This window comes from Callionymus lyra, chromosome 1 (genome assembly GCF_982586985.1).
Source record: "Callionymus lyra chromosome 1, fCalLyr1.hap1.1, whole genome shotgun sequence".
NCBI lineage: Eukaryota > Metazoa > Chordata > Actinopteri > Syngnathiformes > Callionymidae > Callionymus > Callionymus lyra.
The window spans coordinates 40,979,664-41,001,146 of NC_141818.1; the positions used below are offsets into that span (position 1 = coordinate 40,979,664).

The window sequence follows — 21,483 nt, forward strand, 5'->3', positions numbered from 1 at the left end:
TAGGATATAAACGTGCAACCTGACTGCAAGTAGAACCAAATACTTCTTAATTTTGCCTATTTTGAGAGTGTGTTGGTATCTGAACATAAGGGGGTAACAGTGTTGTTCTTGTGGAGGTGTTTAAGTGCAGAAGCATATATAAAAAGAAGCAAATAAGGGATCATATATCCACTCTGGCTGAGGGAAGTATGGGAATCCCAGGGTTTTAAAAAACGCAACCTTAACACTCCTGATGCAGATTATGTTGTCATCAATTTCTTATTTCAATTTTAAACACGCCTCACATCTGTGCCTCTGCTGCCATCTTCCGGTACTAGATAACGACTACACTTAAACTCATTTCCGTTTTATTTATTTATTTATTTTTTTAATAACAATTCTGAATTCAAATGTTTTTTTTTTAAACGCAGCCACAACTATGAAAGTTAGAAATATGTATTTATTATTGTATTATTCGCATTGTAAAATCTGAAGCTTTTAGAAAATACGGAAGTCGTCATGGAGTGAACCGGATGTGGATGCATGAAGTTGCAGTTCATGTAACTAGTGAAGGTTGGAGCTGCTACTTGTATTCCTCTCTGTAAAGGTAAGTGTTACTTTTAGTATTTTCAAATATGTTTTTTTTAAATCATTTACTTGCCAGCGGGGCAGTGTACGATTTGAAGAAGATGTTTCGTCAGCTTTAGCCTTAACTCGACAGTCCACAGTTCTACTGGTGATAGTTCTCAAATGCAAGTGACTTGTTTTATTAAATATGTTACATATTCTAAGTACTCTTACCTGTTTTAATGGTCCATCACGTGTACTTTTTGTATCTCACCACTTCCAAAATGTACGTTTAGCTGCACAGTAGAGCTCTCAGTTTACACAACAAACGATTCCCACACAATAACATTACTATCTTGTATTATAAGTATTTATATTGAGAAGTCATAATGTAAACAACTTCAAGGCATAATAAAGGTACATTTTCACGTATTTTGCTGTGATGAAATGCGAAATAAAACTCTGTCAAATAATTATAAATTCACATTATATTTTTCTTATATTTCCTTCCATTATCAATTTTTTTTCCATTTTCCTATAATTAAATAATAATAATAATAATAATTAAATATACCTTCAACTGTTACTATGGTTCAGTTGAATTTTATGTAAACAAACCTCATAATCGTCTCTGTATTGTATTGAAAATAAAAAAAATATCCACTGTTCCAAATTATTACTAACAACGAGGTACGAAAGATATTTAAAGGTTTAAGAAAGTGAACATTTGCTGAATTTGCAGCTTGAGGTCATATTTATCAATTTTTCCAAACATGTTACCAGGAAAAGGAACATGTTAACATGTTCTTTACGATCACCTTCACAATTCTAGAATCCATCTCATCCACTGTGAGATCATTACATTAATTTGCAATAAGTACTAAACTAAACTAAATTTATCCAGCACTGTTAAGATGCTCTGTTGACTTTTGCCACACAAATAATAAACACAATGAATATATTTGAATTTTTTTAAATGACATAAGTGACAAATTGAATTGGAGATAATCTTCCCAGGACAAGTTACTTTTATTAAGAGTCATGTAATAGTTGACATTACAATGCTTTCCAAATTATTATGCAAATTATATTTTTTATTAACTGTTTGAGTAGACTTTAAATTTGACTAAACAACCCCCCATTTATATCCGCTTTTTTTTGTCAAAACAGCAGCTCTGGGAGGTTTTTCTGACATCAGTAATTTAAACAGAATCTTTTCCAAAACAAAAATTATAAAGGTGATCTGAAAGAATGCTTGAAAAAGATTTTCCTATTGCTGCAAATTCAACTCTTTTTATTTCTGTTAAGTCCTGTTTTGAGACTCAGTTGTCCATTATAATCTGGATCAGTGCTTATTTAATTTCTGAATTTTTGAAAGAAAATACCAATACAATTATAATGTTCATTTAATGATACTGGAATTCCAATCTGACAGTTAGAGACTTGAAAATAGTTAAATATCATTTGCATTGGTGATGTAAGAAAATTGGGGGGGAAATATAATTCTCAAAATAATTTGGACTCTGGTGTAGATCAAAAGTGATTTGTCTTCATTCAGAAAACATTCAGCATTTAAAATTTAACTAGTAACTCTCAGGGTCAAGAGCCGAAAACAAATGTATTTGTTATATCCTTTGTGTTGCTTCTGGATTAAGGTGAACGACCTCCACCACTGCATATGTATGTCTATAAGCCAGCCAGGGAGGTCGTTCACCTTGACCCTGAGATAACACAAGGGATAAGATGAGTACATTTGATTTTGGCCCTTGGGTCACCTTGACCCAGAGACAACACAAGGGTTCACCTAACTATCGGTACCTTTCGTTCTAATCCACCTCCTCTGTCTTCCTTTTCGATCAGATGCCACATTTATGCCATAGGATGCAGAGGTTGAGCTTCACGTGTCTACGTCACAGAGCAGCTCCTACTCTGGCTGCAGGAACGTGTCGCTTACCTACGGGAATCCACCACAGGACCGTCAGTCACCACATCACGGACTTGAGCGCACCAGAGCAGCGGCTTCTCAACAGGATGTTTGAAGGATTGATAGGAGGTCAAAGGGCTTCGTTGGCTGAGTCCATCACCTTGGTGGAGACCCAGCATTCCAGGAAAAAGGAGCTCGCCCAGGTTCTGCTGCAGAGGGTGTTGGCCCACAAGAGGGCGCAAGAGAGCCAGAATGGAGGAAAGCCAGTTGCCTTTAGAGTAGGTGTGTATTCTGTACTTATGTATTACTGCCTGTAATTTTTTTTCTCCTGTGAGTTTTTTTTAAAATATTTAAAAAAGACAATATTTTGCTGCAGGGTTTAAATATTTAACTCATGTTTTAATGCCCAGAAACAAACAAAAATAAATATGAATGATGTTAAATATGAATCAGAAAATAAAATGTTCTTTTCTTTCTAATTGGGAATACACAAGAAGCTATGTTTTAAAAAATGATACAAATGGGGGTAAAATATTTACAGAAAATACATTTAATCAATCGAACAAGTCATGATTTTTTTTTTTTATCAAGAAAACTGACTTTACATTTTTTGATTTATTGATCATATGACAATTTTGCCTGGTTAATTGAAGAAAATATGGGATCAATACATGCTAAATAAAATCACAAAATTATGTAATTAAATAAAATGTTTAAGGCTCTACATTAGACAAATAATATAATATATTATTATATATAAACATATAATCTCACTGCTCTAAAATATATTTTTATTATAAAATGTATTACAACATAACATACATACATATGTTACGTACATATGTAAAGCTGATAAAATAGTAAAAACGGGAAAACTGTAGGAAATTGAAGTTAAATTAATATTTTCAATAAGATATAAAAATAAAGATGTACTTTCTGGTCTCAGCTGAACAAGTTTCCAAAGGCTGCTTGTTTTCCTGCAGTTTTGTATTGTCGATTTATTTTATTTTCTTTGTATGCGCGGGTCGAACAAGGTGTTGAACGGTGTTCTGTCCTCTCCTCAGGTCTGTCTGGTCCTCCAGGAGCAGGGAAGTCGTCCTTCATCGAGGTCGTGGGCAAGATGCTGACGGGACGAGGCCATAAAGTGTCCGTCCTGGCTGTGGACCCGTCGTCCTGCACCACGGGAGGTAACATCTGCGCCGCTGATTGTCAGCATCCGACAGACACCAGTGACATTTATCGAGACAATCAAGCCGTAAAACACATCTGCTGGAAGTCGGGCGGCGATCCGCCGATAAATTGACGTTATGGCTTTCGCCGTGATCAACAGCTGCCTTGTTGCCATTTACATTTCTGTCGCTAACGCGAACATTCCTGTCGCCACAGGCTCCCTAATGGGCGATAAGACGCGAATGACTGAACTGTCTCGGGACATGAACGCCTTCATCAGACCGTCTCCGACCTCTGGGACACTCGGCGGAGTCACCCGGACGACCAACGAAGCCATTGTTCTCTGCGAGGGAGCCGGATACGACATCGTCCTTGTGGAGACAGTCGGTAGGACAGACACTCCATCTTTTGTGGGTCTTTAAGGGTTGAAAATCCGTGATCCTAACCTGAGTGAAATCAATATTGTTATAATGATAAACATCTTTTACGCAGACATACTTGTTGTAATTGTCGGTAAAATAACGTCCTTTAATTTGCAAATGGAAAGACTAAGACGTTTCTATTTGTTCAGGCTTTTCCTTGATTTTCTGGAACTCCTGTTGTGTTATTAGTGTTATCTTGCCCTTTAAAGTATATACTTTATTGAATATTGTTTTGATTGCTTAAGCGCTTTGTGACCCTGGTCTGGAAAAGCGCTATATAAATAAAAACTACTTACTTACTAACTTACAATATAATATATATTTTTTCATATTGAAAGAGGATTTGAAAAGGTATGATGTTGGTTTAAATGAAAAAATATATATATGTTCAGGTGTCGGCCAGTCTGAGTTCGCTGTGGCTGACATGGTGGATATGTTCGTGTTGTTGATTCCACCAGCAGGGGGCGACGAACTTCAGGTTAGTTTTTAAAATGATAAAAAGGCAAAAGCAAAGAAAAAATTGTAAGCAGTAAAAATGAATGGTTTAACCATTATTTTTCAATCAATCTTAAAGTATAGACATTACTTTTGGGAATCAGTCTTAACTTTTTTAATATTTATTGTTGTTCATTATATGTTTTTCAATTAAAAAAATTTAATTACCTTTTTTTTAAATATAACCTTGTTTTTTTCCCATGATCCAACACGATTCTTGAGTCGTGGATGTTTGTTTTATTTGATCCGAAGCTCGGTTCCTCTCCCTCACGACGGCTTGTCTCCTCAGGGTATCAAGCGCGGCATCATCGAGAGAGCCGACCTGGTGGTCGTCACGAAGTCTGACGGAGACCTGCTGGTTCCGGCCAGAAGGATCCAGACCGAGTACACCAGTGCGCTGAAGCTGCTGAGGAGAACCACGAAGTCCTGGAACCCGAAGGTTTGTACAGTATGTGTGAGCAGAAGCAACAACACGTAATTATTTCTCCTTATTATTATTATTTTTTGGTTCATATTAACTTGTTTAACTAAGTACCACGTCCTCTCTGCTGTGATTGGTCAAACATCAAGGTTAGTCACCACGCGTCATCAATTCAGGAAGTCTCGTTGTATGAACAAAGTGACACATTTGCATGCAGGGAATGGACAACAGAGGTATCAGTTTCACGATTAGTAAAACTGTGATGGGGGATTTAAATATAAGTCATTTATAAATCTCACAGCAAGAAGGTTGCTGGTTCAATTCCAGGCCGAGACAACCTTTTTTATGGAGTTTGTATGTTCTCCCCGTGTTGCTTGGGTTTACTCCGGGCACTCCGGTTTCCTCCCACAGTCCAAAAAACGCACAGAAGTTGATAGAGAACTTTGGGAAGTTTGCCGTAGGTATGAGTTTGTGAAGGGTTGTCTGTCTTTGTGTGCCGTGCGACCGACTGGAGTCCTGTCCAGGGTGTCCCCTACCTCTCGCCCTATGATACTGGGATAGGCTCCAGTCTCCCCGCGACCCCTGACCCCAGGTTAAGCTGTTGACAATGAATGAGTAATAAATAATCTTACATAACATTGAGGTTTTCATAATAAAACTCTTAATACATCTTGTATATCATTGACTTGATGGCCCCTCAACAATCCCAGTGAATGATGAGGCCCTTTTAAAAAAATATTTTTTGACCCCTCACCCTTCAGGTGGTCCGTGCCTCCTCCCACAGTGGTGAGGGCATCCCTGAAGTTTGGGCAAAGATGGAGTCTTACCGGGACGCCATGTTAGCCAGTGGCGAGCTGCAGGGTCGGCGGACGGCTCAACAGAAGGTCTGGATGTGGAGCTTGATCCGGGACAACGTTCTGAGCCACTTCCAGAACCACCCGAGCGTCCGAGGATCTCTGCCTCACCTGGAGGAGAAGGTGACGAGGGGATCCATCTCTCCTGGACTGGCCTCCGACATGCTGCTGAAATCCTTCTTGACTTCCTCCTCGTAGCTCTCGAGGTGAAGGAGTCGAACCAAAGTCCTCAAATATACAAATGAAGCCATGAAGATGATAATTGTTTCCTGGATGATCTTCGAGTCAAGACTTTAATTTCCAGGAACAACTGGACAAGCTGCTATTATTATAACATCTTGAAAATGTATTGATGTTTTCTAATGCTTTTATGGGATCTATAAATAAGATATTAATCATGAATTGACTGTCTCGTCGACCAGAGACTCATGTTGTTGGGAAATGTGTATTTATTTTCTGAATTTACTAGTAAATAAAATATTTGAGTATTGTTTCATCATGAACACCGGGTCTGAACATCTGCATGATAAACTGATATATATAAAAAAAAGAGTGCTTCGATTGGCTGCTCTGCATGTCAATCAAATGGTTATTGCGCCGATTGGCTGACGATTTGATTGACATGGAGAGCAGCCAATCTGAGCCGCTGCGCATGAACCAATAATTCTACTGACCCCACATTCAGACAAAGCGCTCAGTATTTTCTGATCAACAGTTTTATTCTGGTTAAACTTCATGTTAAGATGTTTTATAGAAGCCACGTGTCGCCTCTGTAAATACAGTGTTATTGATAATAACCGTGTATGTAACATTTTCACCGGAGCTCGTCTGAACTCACATACAATAGTTTGATTCATGTCAGAAATGTTTTGAAGTTAACAAATATAAACTGTTATTCCAGTTTTATTTCATGTTTTCATTTGTTTTTTTCATGATCACGGAGAGAGGAATCTCGTGGTTCATTTAAATATGATTGACATATTCAAATGATGATGTGAAAAAGGGGATGGACCATGATTTGGATGAAGAAAGTTATTGGATTCGTGTCACACACACATTCAAACATCTGAATATTTTTGTGTATCATTTTCTGTGTTTGAGTGTTTTTAGTAGGAAATCAATGCAATTCTTGGTACATGAGGTGAACTTGTCTGCAGTGGCTGACACTGATCTTAAGTTCACGTCTAATGGACATTTTTGGTAGTTACTCAGGAAAAGTGTGCAAATATGAGTAAATATGCTACTTTCTTGACTGCAATATCCAACTCTACTTATTTATGCAAGTCCATTATCAGTCCATTCAGTGCAAGTCATCTGAGTAATGTACTTACTTATGTTAAGCAAATGTAATAAAGGTAGATCTTTTGGACTTGATCATTTTAAAAGTAGCTCACGAACGGAAAAAGTGTGGTCACCCCTGGTCTGAACTATTCTGCCAAATAAAATACAAAATACTGTTTCTATTGAATAAATGGTTGAGATAGGAACTTGATAATGTTTATTTTCTCATTCTAAATTGAAGTTAAACTGAATATTAATGACACTTGAAACATTCCATTAAATACACTTTATTTATAAGAGCTCATGAAACTTAAAAAAGGCCGCTAGTTTGGGGTGTAAGGCTGGATCAGATCAGTGATGTAAGGAGGAGCCTGACCATGAATAGATCTGAAAGTAAGAACCAGAATTTTAAAATTGATCCTGAAAGAAACTGGAAGCCAGTGAAGAGTTTTAAGGATTGGAGAAATGTGAGTTCTTCTACTAGAGTGGGTCAGAATTCACGATGCAGAGTTCTGGAATCGCTCTATATAAATACAAATAACTTACTTAATAAAAAATAATAGATGTTTTGTCAGGTTGTCCCTCATCTGCCACCAGAGGTCGCCCTCTTCTCAATCAGCGCGGTTTGCTTCACACCGATAACCAGGTGACTCCTTATCCAACCTCCGCCTTCTGCCATTTGCGTGGAGGTTCTTTAAACTCCTACAAAGCACACTTCACCATTTCACAGCAATGTTCAGTTCTGACAAAAGCTCTTCATGTTACAGTTCCTCGGGGTCTCCTGGGTCAATTCTCAGCCCCCCCCCGTCTGCTCCAGGAAGAACGTTTCCTGAATGCAAGATGGCTTCATTAGGTCTGAGCAACACCCTTCTCCTTCATCACGCTGACACAAACACACCGTAAACACTCCGGCGCGTGAGAGCAGCATGTCCGTCCGCACACTCACTTGTTTGGAGCGTAAACCAAACCATGCGGTTTTACTCAGCGAGATTAGTTCTCATGCCGCGGGATTGTAAGTCGGACAATTTGGCCGAAAACACAGCAGCGCCGATCCACATGTGTTTGGCATTTGCCCGGCTCCTTGGGAAGTAAGCAGAGGACAAAGACTGGCTCTTTGATGAGGTTATTTTTTGTTTAATGTAGGGGCACATCTTGACAGTCTTTCCTTTGTGTCAGCAGTCTGAAGTCGGAATGGTTTCCTGGCTTAGAACAAATCGACCCTCCCTCCCTGGGCTGGAATCATTTCTCTCGGAACCCCAACTTTTCACAGGCCAATTCCTCATGACTCCAAATAGTCTTGAGGTGCTGTATTCTTCATACCTTTGGTTTCCCTTAAGTGTGCCTATTCATTCTGACACCGATGATGGGCTCGTCAATCTGTCAAAAGTTTGGCGAAGCTGAAGTTCTACTGCGAGGCTACACCGTGAATCTCTGTAGTTAGTTAGTAGGTAGATAGGTAGGTAGGTAGGTAGGTAGGTAGGTAGGTAGGTAGGTAGGTAGAACTGTATTGATCGAATTGAAATTGTTTGTTTTTCCAGTTAGCCACAGCAAATACAGCAATTTTTCATTAAAAATAAATACAAATAAAATAAGAACAAGAACAAAGAGAAATAAAGAGAAAGAACAAGATGATACAATCTAAGTCTAAAGATAAAGATAAAGAACAAAGATCAAAGAAAAATAAAGAAAAAAAAGACACAACCACTAACATAGAAGAGAACATCATGATACTTTTACTCCACTCCTGCCCCGGAACTCAGAATTGTGCAAAATAATAGCCTGAGGAATGAATGAGTCCCTGAGTCTATTAGTGTTGCATCATGGGAGGAGCATTTGGTGCTCCATCTGCTTCTCTGCTCACTGATAACAGTGTTCAGAGGATGACTGTCATCATCCATGATGGACAGTAGATTGTTCAGTGATCTACTCTCAGCAACTGTCACCAGTGAGTCTGAGTTCTTTTACACCTGGTTGGTTTTTCGGTCACTCTAGATGCGACTGGAAAAGTCTGAAGGTCTTACAAAAAACAGATTAAATCCAAGCCAAGCTCATCCTTCTCAAATAGTATATGATGGGTTACACGTTTCCTGATGTCTTTACAAAAGGTTGTTTGGTTAGAGTTCCTTAATCGAAGCTTAGTCGACACCCAGGTAGTAGCCACGCCCTGTGGTCTACTTACTGATAGAAGTGTTGTTAGGATCGAAATGCTGGCTAGGGTTTTCTTTTAAGGTGTTTTGATTTTTTGAGTGTCTTTCATTCAATTTGATTTACATTTTGTTGTCTTATGATTTGTGGATTTATTCATTCATTCATTTCTATCGCTTATTCCCTTATTGCTTATCCCAGTTCCTTTGGGGCGAGAGGTGGAGGACACCCTGAACAGGAAGCCACTATGTTGTAGGGCACACGAAAGACGTACAATATTTGAAGAATTAAAAAAAAGTTATTTGTAAAGTTGAAATGCTATTTTAAAAAGTTAGCCACGGAAACATCTCTATACTGTGTTTTTTTATTGAATTATTTTGACCTCATGCAGGTCTAGGATAGTTGGAGTCCGAGGCCGTGTGTGGCTTCACTTTGCCAAGTCTTCACTTCCGTGTGAGGGTTGACTCTAAGTCCGGCCCCCTTTATTTCCACTTATCACCCATTGGTCTATTTTTACCTTTCAACCAACTTCTTCTTTTCTTCTTCGTCCTCCTCATTTTGACCTTTCCTTAACCCCCCCCTTAAATCACTATATCATAGGCAAACATCATGGTCCATATGTTGCTTGTGAAGAAAAGACAAAAGGGCAGACAATATTTCCGGCATGGTTCGACTACTATGAGGCGCGCCACAGTGGCCCGGGTCAGATAAAGACTATCAACCGGGAATTTATTTATTTTCATTCTAGTCAAGTTTGTTCTCGAACAAACGCCCGGCATCTATCGTACCGATCTCTCCTCTCCTGTGGACGTTTCCTTCTGCTCGGCCTCTGAATCACTGCTGTACACTAATGGCCTTTGATAGTTGCAACAAAGCGTGCGCTTTAAGATGTAACACTCCACTCATTATGTGGTTCCGAAAGGGTCACTGCAGCCTCTTGAAAAGAAGGCCCTCGTGGCAACATGTCCTATTATATCAACCGCTGAGACGGATGGTTAATGGCGGTAACCTGTGCATGTGAGCACCTTCGCCCGTGGACCCTTTGGCCCGTTTCAAAGTGTCTCTCACGGGCTAATTCCGTTGAACCCGCTGAAAGTCCGTGAGAGAAGGTCCTGGCGAAACGCTCCGGGGAGACGAGTCTCATCTATACGACCCACCCTGAGGAGGCTCTGCCATGTGTAATTCACCAGAACCGCCGGTGGGCCGGGACTTCATCCGAAAGGCGGTTGCCTCGGCACCAGTAATTTAGACTTTAGAACTGATTTGGGAACTCGATTGACCCCCCGGTAATGGATTTGAGTGAATAATTATTTGTAGTTAAGGTTGTAAGATGATATCGGGGGGAGAGAGAGAGCGTTCTCATACCAGTGTGACTCACCCCTGCCACAAGAGCCGAGCGCTGCCAGCACTCAATTAATGAAATCCAGCTGCTCGGGCTCCTCGTGTGCAGCGGGCGCTCGAAAACACGTAGTGGGTCTGGTCAGAGAAGGGTTATCGCCGAGCAAACCTCTCCCTTTTTTTTACACGACTGGCCGCCCATGGCCCGGCACAATAGTGATTATAAAATCCTCTCTGCTCCAGGTGCCGGACATTAAGGTTTATAATGTCTTTATTATATTTTAACGGCCTGTGGCGGCGCTGGGCTCGGGCTCACGGCGGCCATGTTAATGAGAGCACTCAAGATGGCAAGGCAGCGCCTCCTCAGGATACAAAATGCAATCACGGCTAATCCGCCGCACTTTAATTGCTGGCCAAGTCCTTCGAAGTTGATCCAGCAGCCCCTGCAGACACGTCACCGCGACTCTGCAGCGCTACTGTAGAAGAGGCTGCGTTGAGACAATCTGCTCTTGTTTATTTTGATCAGCAGACCAGAAGCATCAACAACCTTTTATTCTTCAGAACCTCTCACACCTGCCCCTACATCCCCAGGTACCAGGACCCAACCTTGCCCCCGATGCCAGTCCCCATCTTATCACAGTTTTGAAGAGGTACAACCGAGCTTCCCACTCTCCGTGGTAAAGTGAATCCTACCTTTACTGTCCACCTGGACATTCACTCGTTTAAATGCTTAACTTCGTCACCGAGTGTCTCCTCTTTCAGATGATTAACCCGCTTGTATTTTGCTTTTAAGGTAAGTAAGTAAGTTAGTAATTTGTATTTATATAGCGCCTTTCCAGACCCGGGTCACAAAGCGCTTAAACAATCAAAACAATACTTAATAAAATATATACTTTAAAGGTCAAGATAATACTGAGAAACAGTCTCAGAAAATCAAGGAAAAGCCTGAACAAAATAAGAATGTCTGAAGATGTTTCTTGAAGGAGTCAGTAGATCATCAAACACAGAGGAAGATCGTTCCAAAGCTTAGGAGCAACAGCCTGGAAGGATTTCTCTCCTCTGGTTTTGAAGCGTGTTCAGGAACCATCAGTAGATTCTGATCCACAGACCTCAGAGCCCGAGCTGGGGTGTAAGGCTGGATCAGATCACTGATCTAAGGAGGAGCCTGACCATGAATAGATCTGAAAGTAAGAACCAGAATTTTAAAATCGATCCTGAAAGAAACTGGAAGCCAGTGAAGAGTTTTAAGGACCGGAGAAATGTGAGTTCTTCTACCGCATGTTGTAACACTGAAAGGGACCTCACACCGCTTATCCTGGACCCAGAAAATCTGCTTTTGAAGGAGTTACTGTTTGTTAAGAATCTATTGTTTTTTTTAGTGGCAGGAGCTTTGACGCTTTAGTCTTCACCACGACAAATGGTTCGTCTCTTCCTTACATTTCCACGACTCGTGGTTTCCAGTAGCTCCAGAGTCTTAACTGTACAGTTAACTAACTCTTTCCTCTGGCATGAGCAGCTCGATGTGGTAACAACCACTTGCAGTTGCAGCCCCCAAGGGCCCTTGTTGGACGGAGCAAGCCAACTATCAGCCCCCCCCCTCCACCCTCCACCCCCGCAAGACCATCTGCTTAAAAATCTGAAAACATGGTCCATGTCTCACTCTTGGGTATAAGATGATTCGTCTCCGGAGGGCCCACGTTTGTGATGTGCTTTTTTTTTAAACTGATCCCTTTACCCCGAACAAGCTCTGCCTCCTCACAACAAGGCGACCACACACTGGTAGTCGATCAGTGGCTGTTGTTAACTTGGCATGTTCCTGGCAACCGGGCCCGTCCAGGGCGGGAACCCCACACCTCCAGTGCCTGTAAGGGCCAGCGGGCCAGCATGGGTTTTGTCATGCCACGTTGACATTTGGGGGAGCTCTGCCAGGACACCGTGGCACATTCTCGTCCTCCCGGACAAGTGGCGTGGGAGCAAACGTGTCAACTCGGGCAGATGGGCGGACAGCAGTGCCAGCCGCGCTGGACCCGTCCTGGACCACTGGCCTAGCAACTGTTGTCCAGCCAGACAGACATGGTGCTTATTGGCACGTCGGGCGGTGGCAGCTGTTGACGTATAGCAGAGAGTCTTTGGGATCCGGAGGGTTTAACTCGGTGTCGAATTTTTGTTTCATAGTTTAGTCCGCGCGGAGGCTAAGAAGCGACGACATCTTTGGTTGATGCTGTTTAAATTTAACTTGATTCATGAATTAGGAAAACAAAATCTAAGTTACTTAAGCCTGGATCCACCTGTTTTGTCTTCCTCTTCTCCTCTTACCTGGAATCTCCAACATTCTTCATCCAAGACTAAAACCCTTTAACCCTAGTCTCTGGGTCAGAGTGACCTGGTGGCCTGAAAACAAATGTGTTTGTGTTATCCCTTGTGTTACCTCTGTGTCAAAGTGACCTGGTGGCCTGTGTTTGTGTTATCCCTTCACTGTGTCGAAGTTACCCGGTGGCCTGAAAACAAATGTGCTTGTGTTATCCCTTGTGTTTCCTCTGAGCCTAGGTGAACGACCTCCCTGTTTGCCAGGAAGTACATGTCCAGGGGTGCAGGTGTACATGCAGTATACGCAGAAAATAAAGGGCGACAGGAGGATAAACTGTGGCTACAAAATCCACATTAATATGTAATTAATATTTTTTATACAGCATGAGTTTTAGAAGCAATATTAAGTCAACATTAATTCTGTATTTAAATTTTGTTTTGTTTTTTATTGTAAGGCTGAGATTGAATTCAAGGGCAGATCTGATTATCATCACAACAAAGACTTTCATACTTGGCCCTTGGCAGAAGGTCTTGCGTTCTTCAAGTGCCCTTCTAGTATTTCTGATCCTGCAGTCCAAGACTTCCCAGATGGTAAGTCTATTTTTTTTTTTTTTTTTAATATATCCTCCAAATGTTATCATCCTTTTAAAGCTAATATATGGCTGGAATTAAAACACACAAAAACAGGCTGATGAGGGTAAACATGATTTGCGAGCGCGTACATTTTGTGTGTTGATAAATCTTCCGTGGGTTCCATTATGCATGTCGGTGTGCGTCGTCTGTGTGCGTCGGAGCAAGTGTGCGATGTTCCCGCTGCGAGGCAGGGCCATTAATCTTTGTTAAATCAAATAAATCAAGTGCACTTTAGAAAAGAGCTGTCAGTGTAATTGTTGTGATAGTCGTTCTCGGACCACTCCAGGGGGAGCTCTTTTGAAATAGGTGCCAGGGAATGCACACTCGCTCTCTAAAAGTAAGGGAGGGAGCGAGAGAGAGAGAGGGGTGGAGGGGGGGATGACTGACTCTTGAATGAAGACACATGAAGCCACCCAGAAGGACCGGGGAGTGAGTGATGGAGATTCATACTTCGGGTGCTTCAGGCGAAAAAAAATCCTCCCTTTTTAAATAAATGTGTGTGTAACAAGTAAAGTGTCTGCTGAGGACGTTGGTAATTGACCGTCTTGTCGCCATGGTTACCGTCGCACTTGTTTATACTCGCGAGATGAAAAACACGAGGATGGTTATAGTAAAAAGAAAAGATGAAGGGACGGCGCAGAAGATGAAAGGACACGGATGAACGAAGCTTCCGCTAATTGGTTTGACCCGCGCTCGTCTCAGATGAGGATGGATGGAGGGATTCCCGATGTCCTGATTGGAAGATGGATGAGCGCGAGGCGTTGGCTTTAATTGATTGAAGACCGGAATTCAGTTACAGCTAATTAAATCATGGGAATCATTAGAAAGCTGAAGTGCGGGAGATAATTGGGAGGAATCGGGAGCGTTGACTCGGGTTGGACGATCGTCTTGAGGTGAGACTCTTTGGTACATTAATGCCATTGTTCACGGTTTCAAGGCAGTTTGCGTACTGTTTATGAATACTTCTCTGTGGTAGTACTTCAACAGAACGTTGCCTAATTGGTCTCCAGAGCAGATTTCAGTGCAACAGATTTTCAGGGTCAGCTTGAGATCAGCGTTCTACATCATTACTCCGTCCGGTGGAATGAGCGGCGTGATTAGTCTGGGCTCGACCTGGGCTACTCTGGTCAGCACGTCTTCTGGGCGACTTCAACCCTTTCTCGTCCGTCCTTCATAGTCGAGCAATAACCCTTTAATGTCCTTATTCATCTCATACATGAACCTCATAAGTTCTACGCTTTAACCCAGTATTTCCATTTCTAACGTCTCCAAGCTTCTCCCTTTCATCTGACCTGTCTTTCCTATTCAATCCCAATGAAGAACTGACCCCTTGTGTTGCTTCTGGGTCAAGGTGACCCGAAGACCTGGAAAAAAAAAAGGTTTGTGGTATCCTTTTGTGTTGCTTCTTGGTCAAGGCGAACGACCTCAGCCACTAGGTATTAAAAAGTTTGGGCACCCCTGTACATTTTCATGATTTTCCTTTATATATCATTGGTTGTTTGGATAAAAATTCCAGTTAAATATATCTTATAGGAGACAAACACAGTGATATTTGAGAAGTGAAATAAAGTTTATATGATTTACAGAAAGTGTGCAAGAATTATTTAAACAAAATTAGGCATAAATGTAGGCATCACAAAAGAAAAATGACTCAATATTTTGTGCATCCTCCTTCTTCAGAAATAACAGCCTCTGAACGCTTCCTATAGCTTTCAATTAGGGTCTGGATTCTGGTGGAAGGTATTCTTCTTTACAGATCCTCTCCAGTTCAGTCAGGTTTGATGGTTTCCGAGCATGGACCACCCGCTTTAAATCACACCATACATTTTCAATAATATTCAGGTCTGGGGACTGAGATCATTCCAGAACGTTATAGATGTTCCTCTGCATGAACGCCTTAGTCGATTTTGAGCAGTGTTTAGGATCATTGTCTTGTTGAAAGATCGAGCCCCGGCGCAACTTGAACTTTGTTACTGATTCCTGGACATTGTTCTCCAGAATCTGCTGATATGGAGAGGAATCCATGCGCCCCTCAACTTTAACAAGATTCCCCGTCCCTGCACTGGCCACACAGCCCCACAGCATGATGGAACCACCACCAAATTTTACTGTAGGCAGCAAGTTCTTTTCTTTGAATGCTGTGTTCTTTTTCCGCCATGAACAACCCTGGTTATGCCCAAATAACTCTATTTTAGTTTCATCAGTCCACAGCACCTTATTCCAAAATGTTGCTGGCTTGTCCAAATGTGCTTAAGCATACCTCAAGCGACCCCGTTTGTGGCGTGTGCAGAGAAAAGGCTTTTTCCGCATTACTCTTCCATAAAGCATCTCCTTGTGTAAAGTGCGCTGAATAGTTGAACGATGCACAGTGACACCATCTGCAGCAAGTTGATGTTGCAGGTCTTTGGAGCTGAGACAACACAAGGGATACCACCAACACATTTGTTTTTCAGGCCTTTGGGTCACCTTGACCCTGAGACAACACAGGGGATACCACCAACACATTTTTTTCAGGCCTTAGGGTCACCTTGACCCTGAAATAATAACACAAGGGTCAACTACAACTCTTGTCTTGTCAGTCTTTATAGCATACACCGTGGAAGTTCTCACTCTAGCCCTACTCCGGCCTTAACCTCTCTCAACCTAACTTCTCCTGCTCCATACCTAAGGATGACCCGAAACATTGATACCTTTATCCACAATATATAAAAGCAGGAGCAGCTGACATGATTGTTTTCTAGTTGATCTCATGTCTGACCTCCAGGTCTCTACTCACTGCAGTTTTGTCAGACGATGCTTAAGTAAACACTTCAGTACTAATGTCAGCTCTCTTAACGTGACAAAGGGACTAAGCCAGGAAAGGACCCTGCCTTGATACAAACTGCACAAAGAAAGGACCCCAGGTTTACTTGGAGACCAACTACTTGAAATGTTATTTAATAATAATAATATAATATAATGCAAAAAACAATTCATTTACACTTCTTTAGGTTTCATATTCTGTCACTCGTGGCTTGTGAAGGAATGTCATCAGTCATCGCCGGCGGACTAATGTTTTAAAGACACTGGTATAGCTAAAGTGGCGAGTCCGTTCCACTGGCCGTCTCCTCCCCGCCCTCCTCTGGTTAATGCGTCCGCCATCTTGTTGGCGCGGACTTGCGGTATATTTTGAGGCTGAAACCAGTAGGGGGTCCACGATTTGTCCCCATCCCCTGCTGATTCAGTCCTGCCTTAAAGTTTGGGATATGACAGACCCAGAGACCGCTTGGGTAATCCACCCCCCCCCCCCCCCCTCAACGTTCTCAAACACCCCCTGCGGTGCTTCCTGATTCAGATTGCTGCTGACCCCCCCCCTGAGTGATGTCTCACCCCTGAGAGTCGGGGGAACAGGCGCAGCAGGAGGGTGGGCAGGCGGCGATGCTGTGCCCCCGGGCACCAAACATGTAAATACGCACCCCGCCACGCGTGTTCCAGTCAACATGGGCTTCGGCGGATGACGTGCTACGGAAAGTCAGCTTGTGCACGGAATGTTAAAAAACCAACATTTTTCAAATCAACAAGTCGCCTCGGCCGAGCATCCTTCTGCGCGGCTCCAACTTTTGGCTTCAAACCGATGCCAAATCGATTCCAGAGGTCATTTTTATCTTCATATTTACCCCCCCGCCCCCCCTGGGCTGAAGGCCGTCTGCGTTCGAGCCCCTGTGTTTATTTTTACTGTCGGAGCAAAGACGAGATCTGTCTCCACTTAGCAGAACCTGGAGCTGCTTCCCAGGCTCGAACCGTGATTGGGTCGGGAGAGCGGGAGGGGACGCGAAAGAAGGAAAATTAAAGTGAGGTAAATATGAGAATGTAAGCAACCAATAAAAGGGGAGTCCAGGCAGGAGGTGGATGCTTGTGTGAAGGCGAGACCGGCAGCTGGGAGCTCCCACAGACATGCACTTCTGTCTAAGCAGCTTTTCCTCTCAGGGCGGGGTCACGGGGGGTCACGGCGGGATTACACTTTTTGGCAAACAAGAGGTAGCTCTTCTTTCACAAAGCCGTGCAAGACTCCCCCGTGACTCCCGGCAGCCGTAATAAAGCCAAGGCAGCCTGAACCTACAAACAAAAAGCTAACACGCTATCGATCCGCCGCGGCCAACTTTTGCAAGGTGGTGTTGAAAGGTCGACATTGTGCAGACAGCTGGGGTCGAAGGGTGAAGGGCTATTATTGGGACGAGGGAAAACTCCGGCGTTTTTTTTTTGCTCTCATCACCGAAAATTCTTCACTTGGCTGACAATTTAGCTGAACTGTCAGAGAAGGAATAGAGTTATTTATTCAGCAAAAGGAAAACAGCTTAGCGGTGGAGATATTCCAATCGTCAAATCCAAACGACTTTTTTTCTCTTTTTTTCCCTCCATCCTCTCAATCAATAGGCGTCCCCTGCAGTGCCGGCGTGTCTCTTCACTTCCTAATCAACACTTCCACTCATAGGGAGGTCAGCCGAGCCGCCGCTCACTGCCCCGAGCGCTGCTTTCAACTTAATTAAGCAGCTTTAAACACAGCCCAAAAGATTCATTAATACACTGGCAGGACGAGCAGCGAGATGAGAACGTGGCACTGAAACTGAGCAGATAGAGCTCTTTTTTTTCTTTTTTTCTTTCAGTACGACTGTTGAACGGACGAGGGTCTCCCCTCGGGAGGACGGAGCCCCTCTTGCAGGGACTTCCGAACCCCGATGATCAAAACCCCCTTTTTCTTTTGAGAAGTGATTGGTACATTCCAGCTGACACAGGACCACACCATCCCCTCCCCCCCCATTGTAGGAGGGTCACTGGGACACCAACCCCTTCCTGTACATGAAAGTAAAACCCATCTAGTAATAGTAAGTAAAGGTTATTTGTAGAGCGCCTTTTTAGACCAGGGTCACAAAGCGCTTTTAAAATAAAATACAATACACAAAATAAATACTTTAAAAGATCGAGACACGTAAGACAAACAAAGGAATTCCAGAAAATCAGGGAAAAGCACAAATAAAAATGTCTTAAGATGTTTAGAAAGATCGTTCCAAAGCTTAGGAGCAACAGCCTGAAAGTAAGAACCAGAATTTTTCAAATGGATCCTGGAAGAAACTGGCAGCCAGTGAAGAGTTTTAAGGTTCGGGGTAAATGTGAGTTCTTCTACTAGAGCGGCTCAGAAATTTCGTTGCAGATTTTTGTGTTAACTGCAGGCGAGACAGATCCTTCTTGTTTAGACACCAAAATAAACTGTTACGATAGTCTAAACGAGAAAGTACAAACGCATGGATTATAAGTTAGTAAGTAACTAGGAGACTCTTGACTTTAGGTTACCTAAACGAAGACGGTCTTATCAAAACTGTGGGTAAAAGTCCAGTAGCTACACAACCAGCACGTGTTCCTCCAACAGCTTAACTGGCTTCTAATCACATTGTTTACTTACCGGCTGAAAAAAACGAACACAATCCGATCGCAATTATTTGTATCGCGATGATCTGATACAGATCCTTCGGGGGTGAAGGCGCTTCAGACTCGTGGACCGTTCCGGCTGCTGGAAGCCCGCGGCTTCCGCAAGCTCCAGCACCAAGGTGCTCCGTAGCTTCGGGGGGGCTAACGGTGATGAATGAGTCCCTTAATGTCGGCAAACACTTTATCTCTGCTTCATCTGTTTTCATTAGGCAGGGCCAACCTTTGGCTGGCCGTGAACGTGCTGTAACTTTCATTACCACGACACAGACGGGGGAGGCAGCGAGACCTCCCATCGGTCTAATAAAAACAGCAGTGAGACGCCCTGACAGATCCTATAGCTTATTATTATGATGCTGCGGCGACAACATAAATTAGGGTGTGTTGCCTTCGCTGTTTTGTCCTTTAAAATTGCATCATCGCCTGCGTTTACATATTGGCTCTGACCCGAGTGTTGGCCCACTATGATGAGCTAGACGTGTGCTTTCCTGGAATCATGTCCAGGACTGGTATCATGTCCAGGACTGGTCTTGAACACGAACCGTCAGTGGGTTGTTTAGTTTCTCTCGACTTTAAAATGATCGTCGAATGAAAAGATTTTGACTGTAAGATGTCCTGTTGAAATCTTAATGGAGTGCGAAAATACAATGTTGGTAATTAAAAATGTGATGAAGGTTACTCGTGTCGAAGAGGTTGAACTGATGTTGTTCTTAAATCAGAGGAGTTACTTCTTACAGTTTTGGTTAAACAAAAGGTAAACTGAAGGAGGGGTTTGCTTGTTTTTTAATTAAAATTCCCACATTTATACTTTTCAAAAAACTCCGCATCAGAGGGTTGAAAGTATTGATGCGTTAATGAAGCTTCATGAAACAGTGTCATGTTGTTTAGAGGTCAGTAGGTGGCGCCATCAGTTTAAAAACGATCCTATAGCTTATTATTATGATGCTGCGGCGACAACATAAATTAGGGTGTGTTGCCTTCGCTGTTTTGTCCTTTAAAATTGCATCATCGCCTGCGTTTACATATTGGCTCTGACCCGAGTGTTGGCCCACTATGATGAGCTAGACGTGTGCTTTCCTGGAATCATGTCCAGGACTGGAATCATGTCCAGGACTGGTATCATGTCCAGGACTGGTCTTGAATACGAACCGTCAGTGGGTTGTTTAGTTTCTCTCGACCTGAAAATGATCGTCGAATGAAAAGATTTTGACTGTAAGATGTCCTGTTGAAATCTTAATGGAGTGCGAAAATACAATGTTGGTAATTAAAAATGTGATGAAGGTTACTCGTGTCGAAGAGGTCGTTCTGGTCCATCTATGTTCCGTCTCTAATCCAAGGTCATTTAGGTAAACGACAGAAATTTGTAGAATAAAATCATCCAGGAGGGTCTCGGAGTAGAACCAACCTAGACCAGGGGTCGACAACATTTACAACACAAAGAGTCACTTGGACCTGTTTTCCTACAGGAAAGAAAACCCTTTTGACTTCAAAAATGAAATATAATTCCATATTCACTTTCTTTGTTTGCCTTCAAACTATATATAAATATATAAAAACTATAAATAAAACGTTTAATTTATAAAATAAATAAATTATAAATTAAAAATAAGGGATGGTTCACCTTAAATTCAAACTTCACTCATGTTCTACTCCAGTAATGTTGACTAAGGGTCGGGATTATTTTAAGAGTAATTTTTCCTTTTTATAGTCAAAAATGTTTGTTCATTTTAATGTAGCGACTGGAGCTCAGTGTCTTTTCCTCCAAAAAGACACTTAAAAACATCCAAATACCTCCGTACTGCTCGTCTGTATCGTCCCTCTTGTGTTAAAGCCTCGACAAGAGAAGAATTGATCAGAAAAATACTTTTAAAAGTTTATATTTGAGGCTTGTCTCGAGTGGATGATATCAGGCTGTCAGCCTACATCTCTTATATAACCCTTCGTTGACATGAGGGCGAGTGGAAAATATGGGAAATTTGAATATTGGGTGAACTATCACTTTAGGCATTGATAGTTATGTTTTTTACTGCATATTTACTGCAGTGGTTTAACTGAGTCGTGGTTGTTTTTCCCTTTTCCTTACGAGACTCAAGGGTTATTTAAATACATCATAATAATTGCATCATTATCATTTTAAAAAAATGCAGAAAACGAAATAATAGGACATTGAAAAATATAATGATTTGCTATCAAACATAATATACAATAATGTAAAGATCGGTAAGTTAATGACTTGTTTAAAAATATGAAATATTTTTTATGTACGCTGAAAGAAATTATAGTTCACCAGGTCTCGATTTTTTTTTTATAAGTGTGCACAAATTGAATTAAATTACATTTGGGAACAAACTTAAGTGAGATACTATAACGCTCGTCGTCGTGCGTGTTACTGTTCCTTTAAGAGTGACACAGGTGAGGGAGGGGTGGAGCGAGGAGTCAAGAGTTCTGCGCTGATGATGTTGAAGAACTGATGTTGTTCTTAAATCA

General features: G+C 42.0%; 1 protein-coding gene across 1 annotated transcript; it reads left to right on the forward strand.

Moving 5' to 3' along the window:
* Window positions 1-124: 124 nt before the first annotated feature.
* mmaa (metabolism of cobalamin associated A) lies at window positions 125-6,823 on the forward strand. Its single transcript, XM_087807827.1, has 7 exons — window positions 125-586; window positions 2,407-2,752; window positions 3,535-3,657; window positions 3,857-4,027; window positions 4,455-4,540; window positions 4,847-4,996; window positions 5,740-6,823. The coding sequence occupies exons 2-7, from the start codon at window positions 2,407-2,409 to the stop codon at window positions 6,028-6,030; spliced, it is 1,167 nt and encodes a 388-aa protein (XP_087663953.1). The 5' UTR covers window positions 125-586; the 3' UTR covers window positions 6,031-6,823.
* The last annotated feature ends 14,660 nt before the right edge of the window (window positions 6,824-21,483 follow it).

Bases quoted from the DNA above. Each gene is read 5' to 3' on its own strand.
- mmaa (XM_087807827.1), top strand. From the start codon at position 2,407: ATGCCACATTTATGCCATAGGATGCAGAGGTTGAGCTTCACGTGTCTA. The intron at 4,028-4,454 runs GTAGGACAGACA...ATATATGTTCAG, and splicing joins CGTCCTTGTGGAGACAGTCG to GTGTCGGCCAGTCTGAGTTC. The intron at 4,997-5,739 runs GTTTGTACAGTA...CTCACCCTTCAG, and splicing joins CGAAGTCCTGGAACCCGAAG to GTGGTCCGTGCCTCCTCCCA.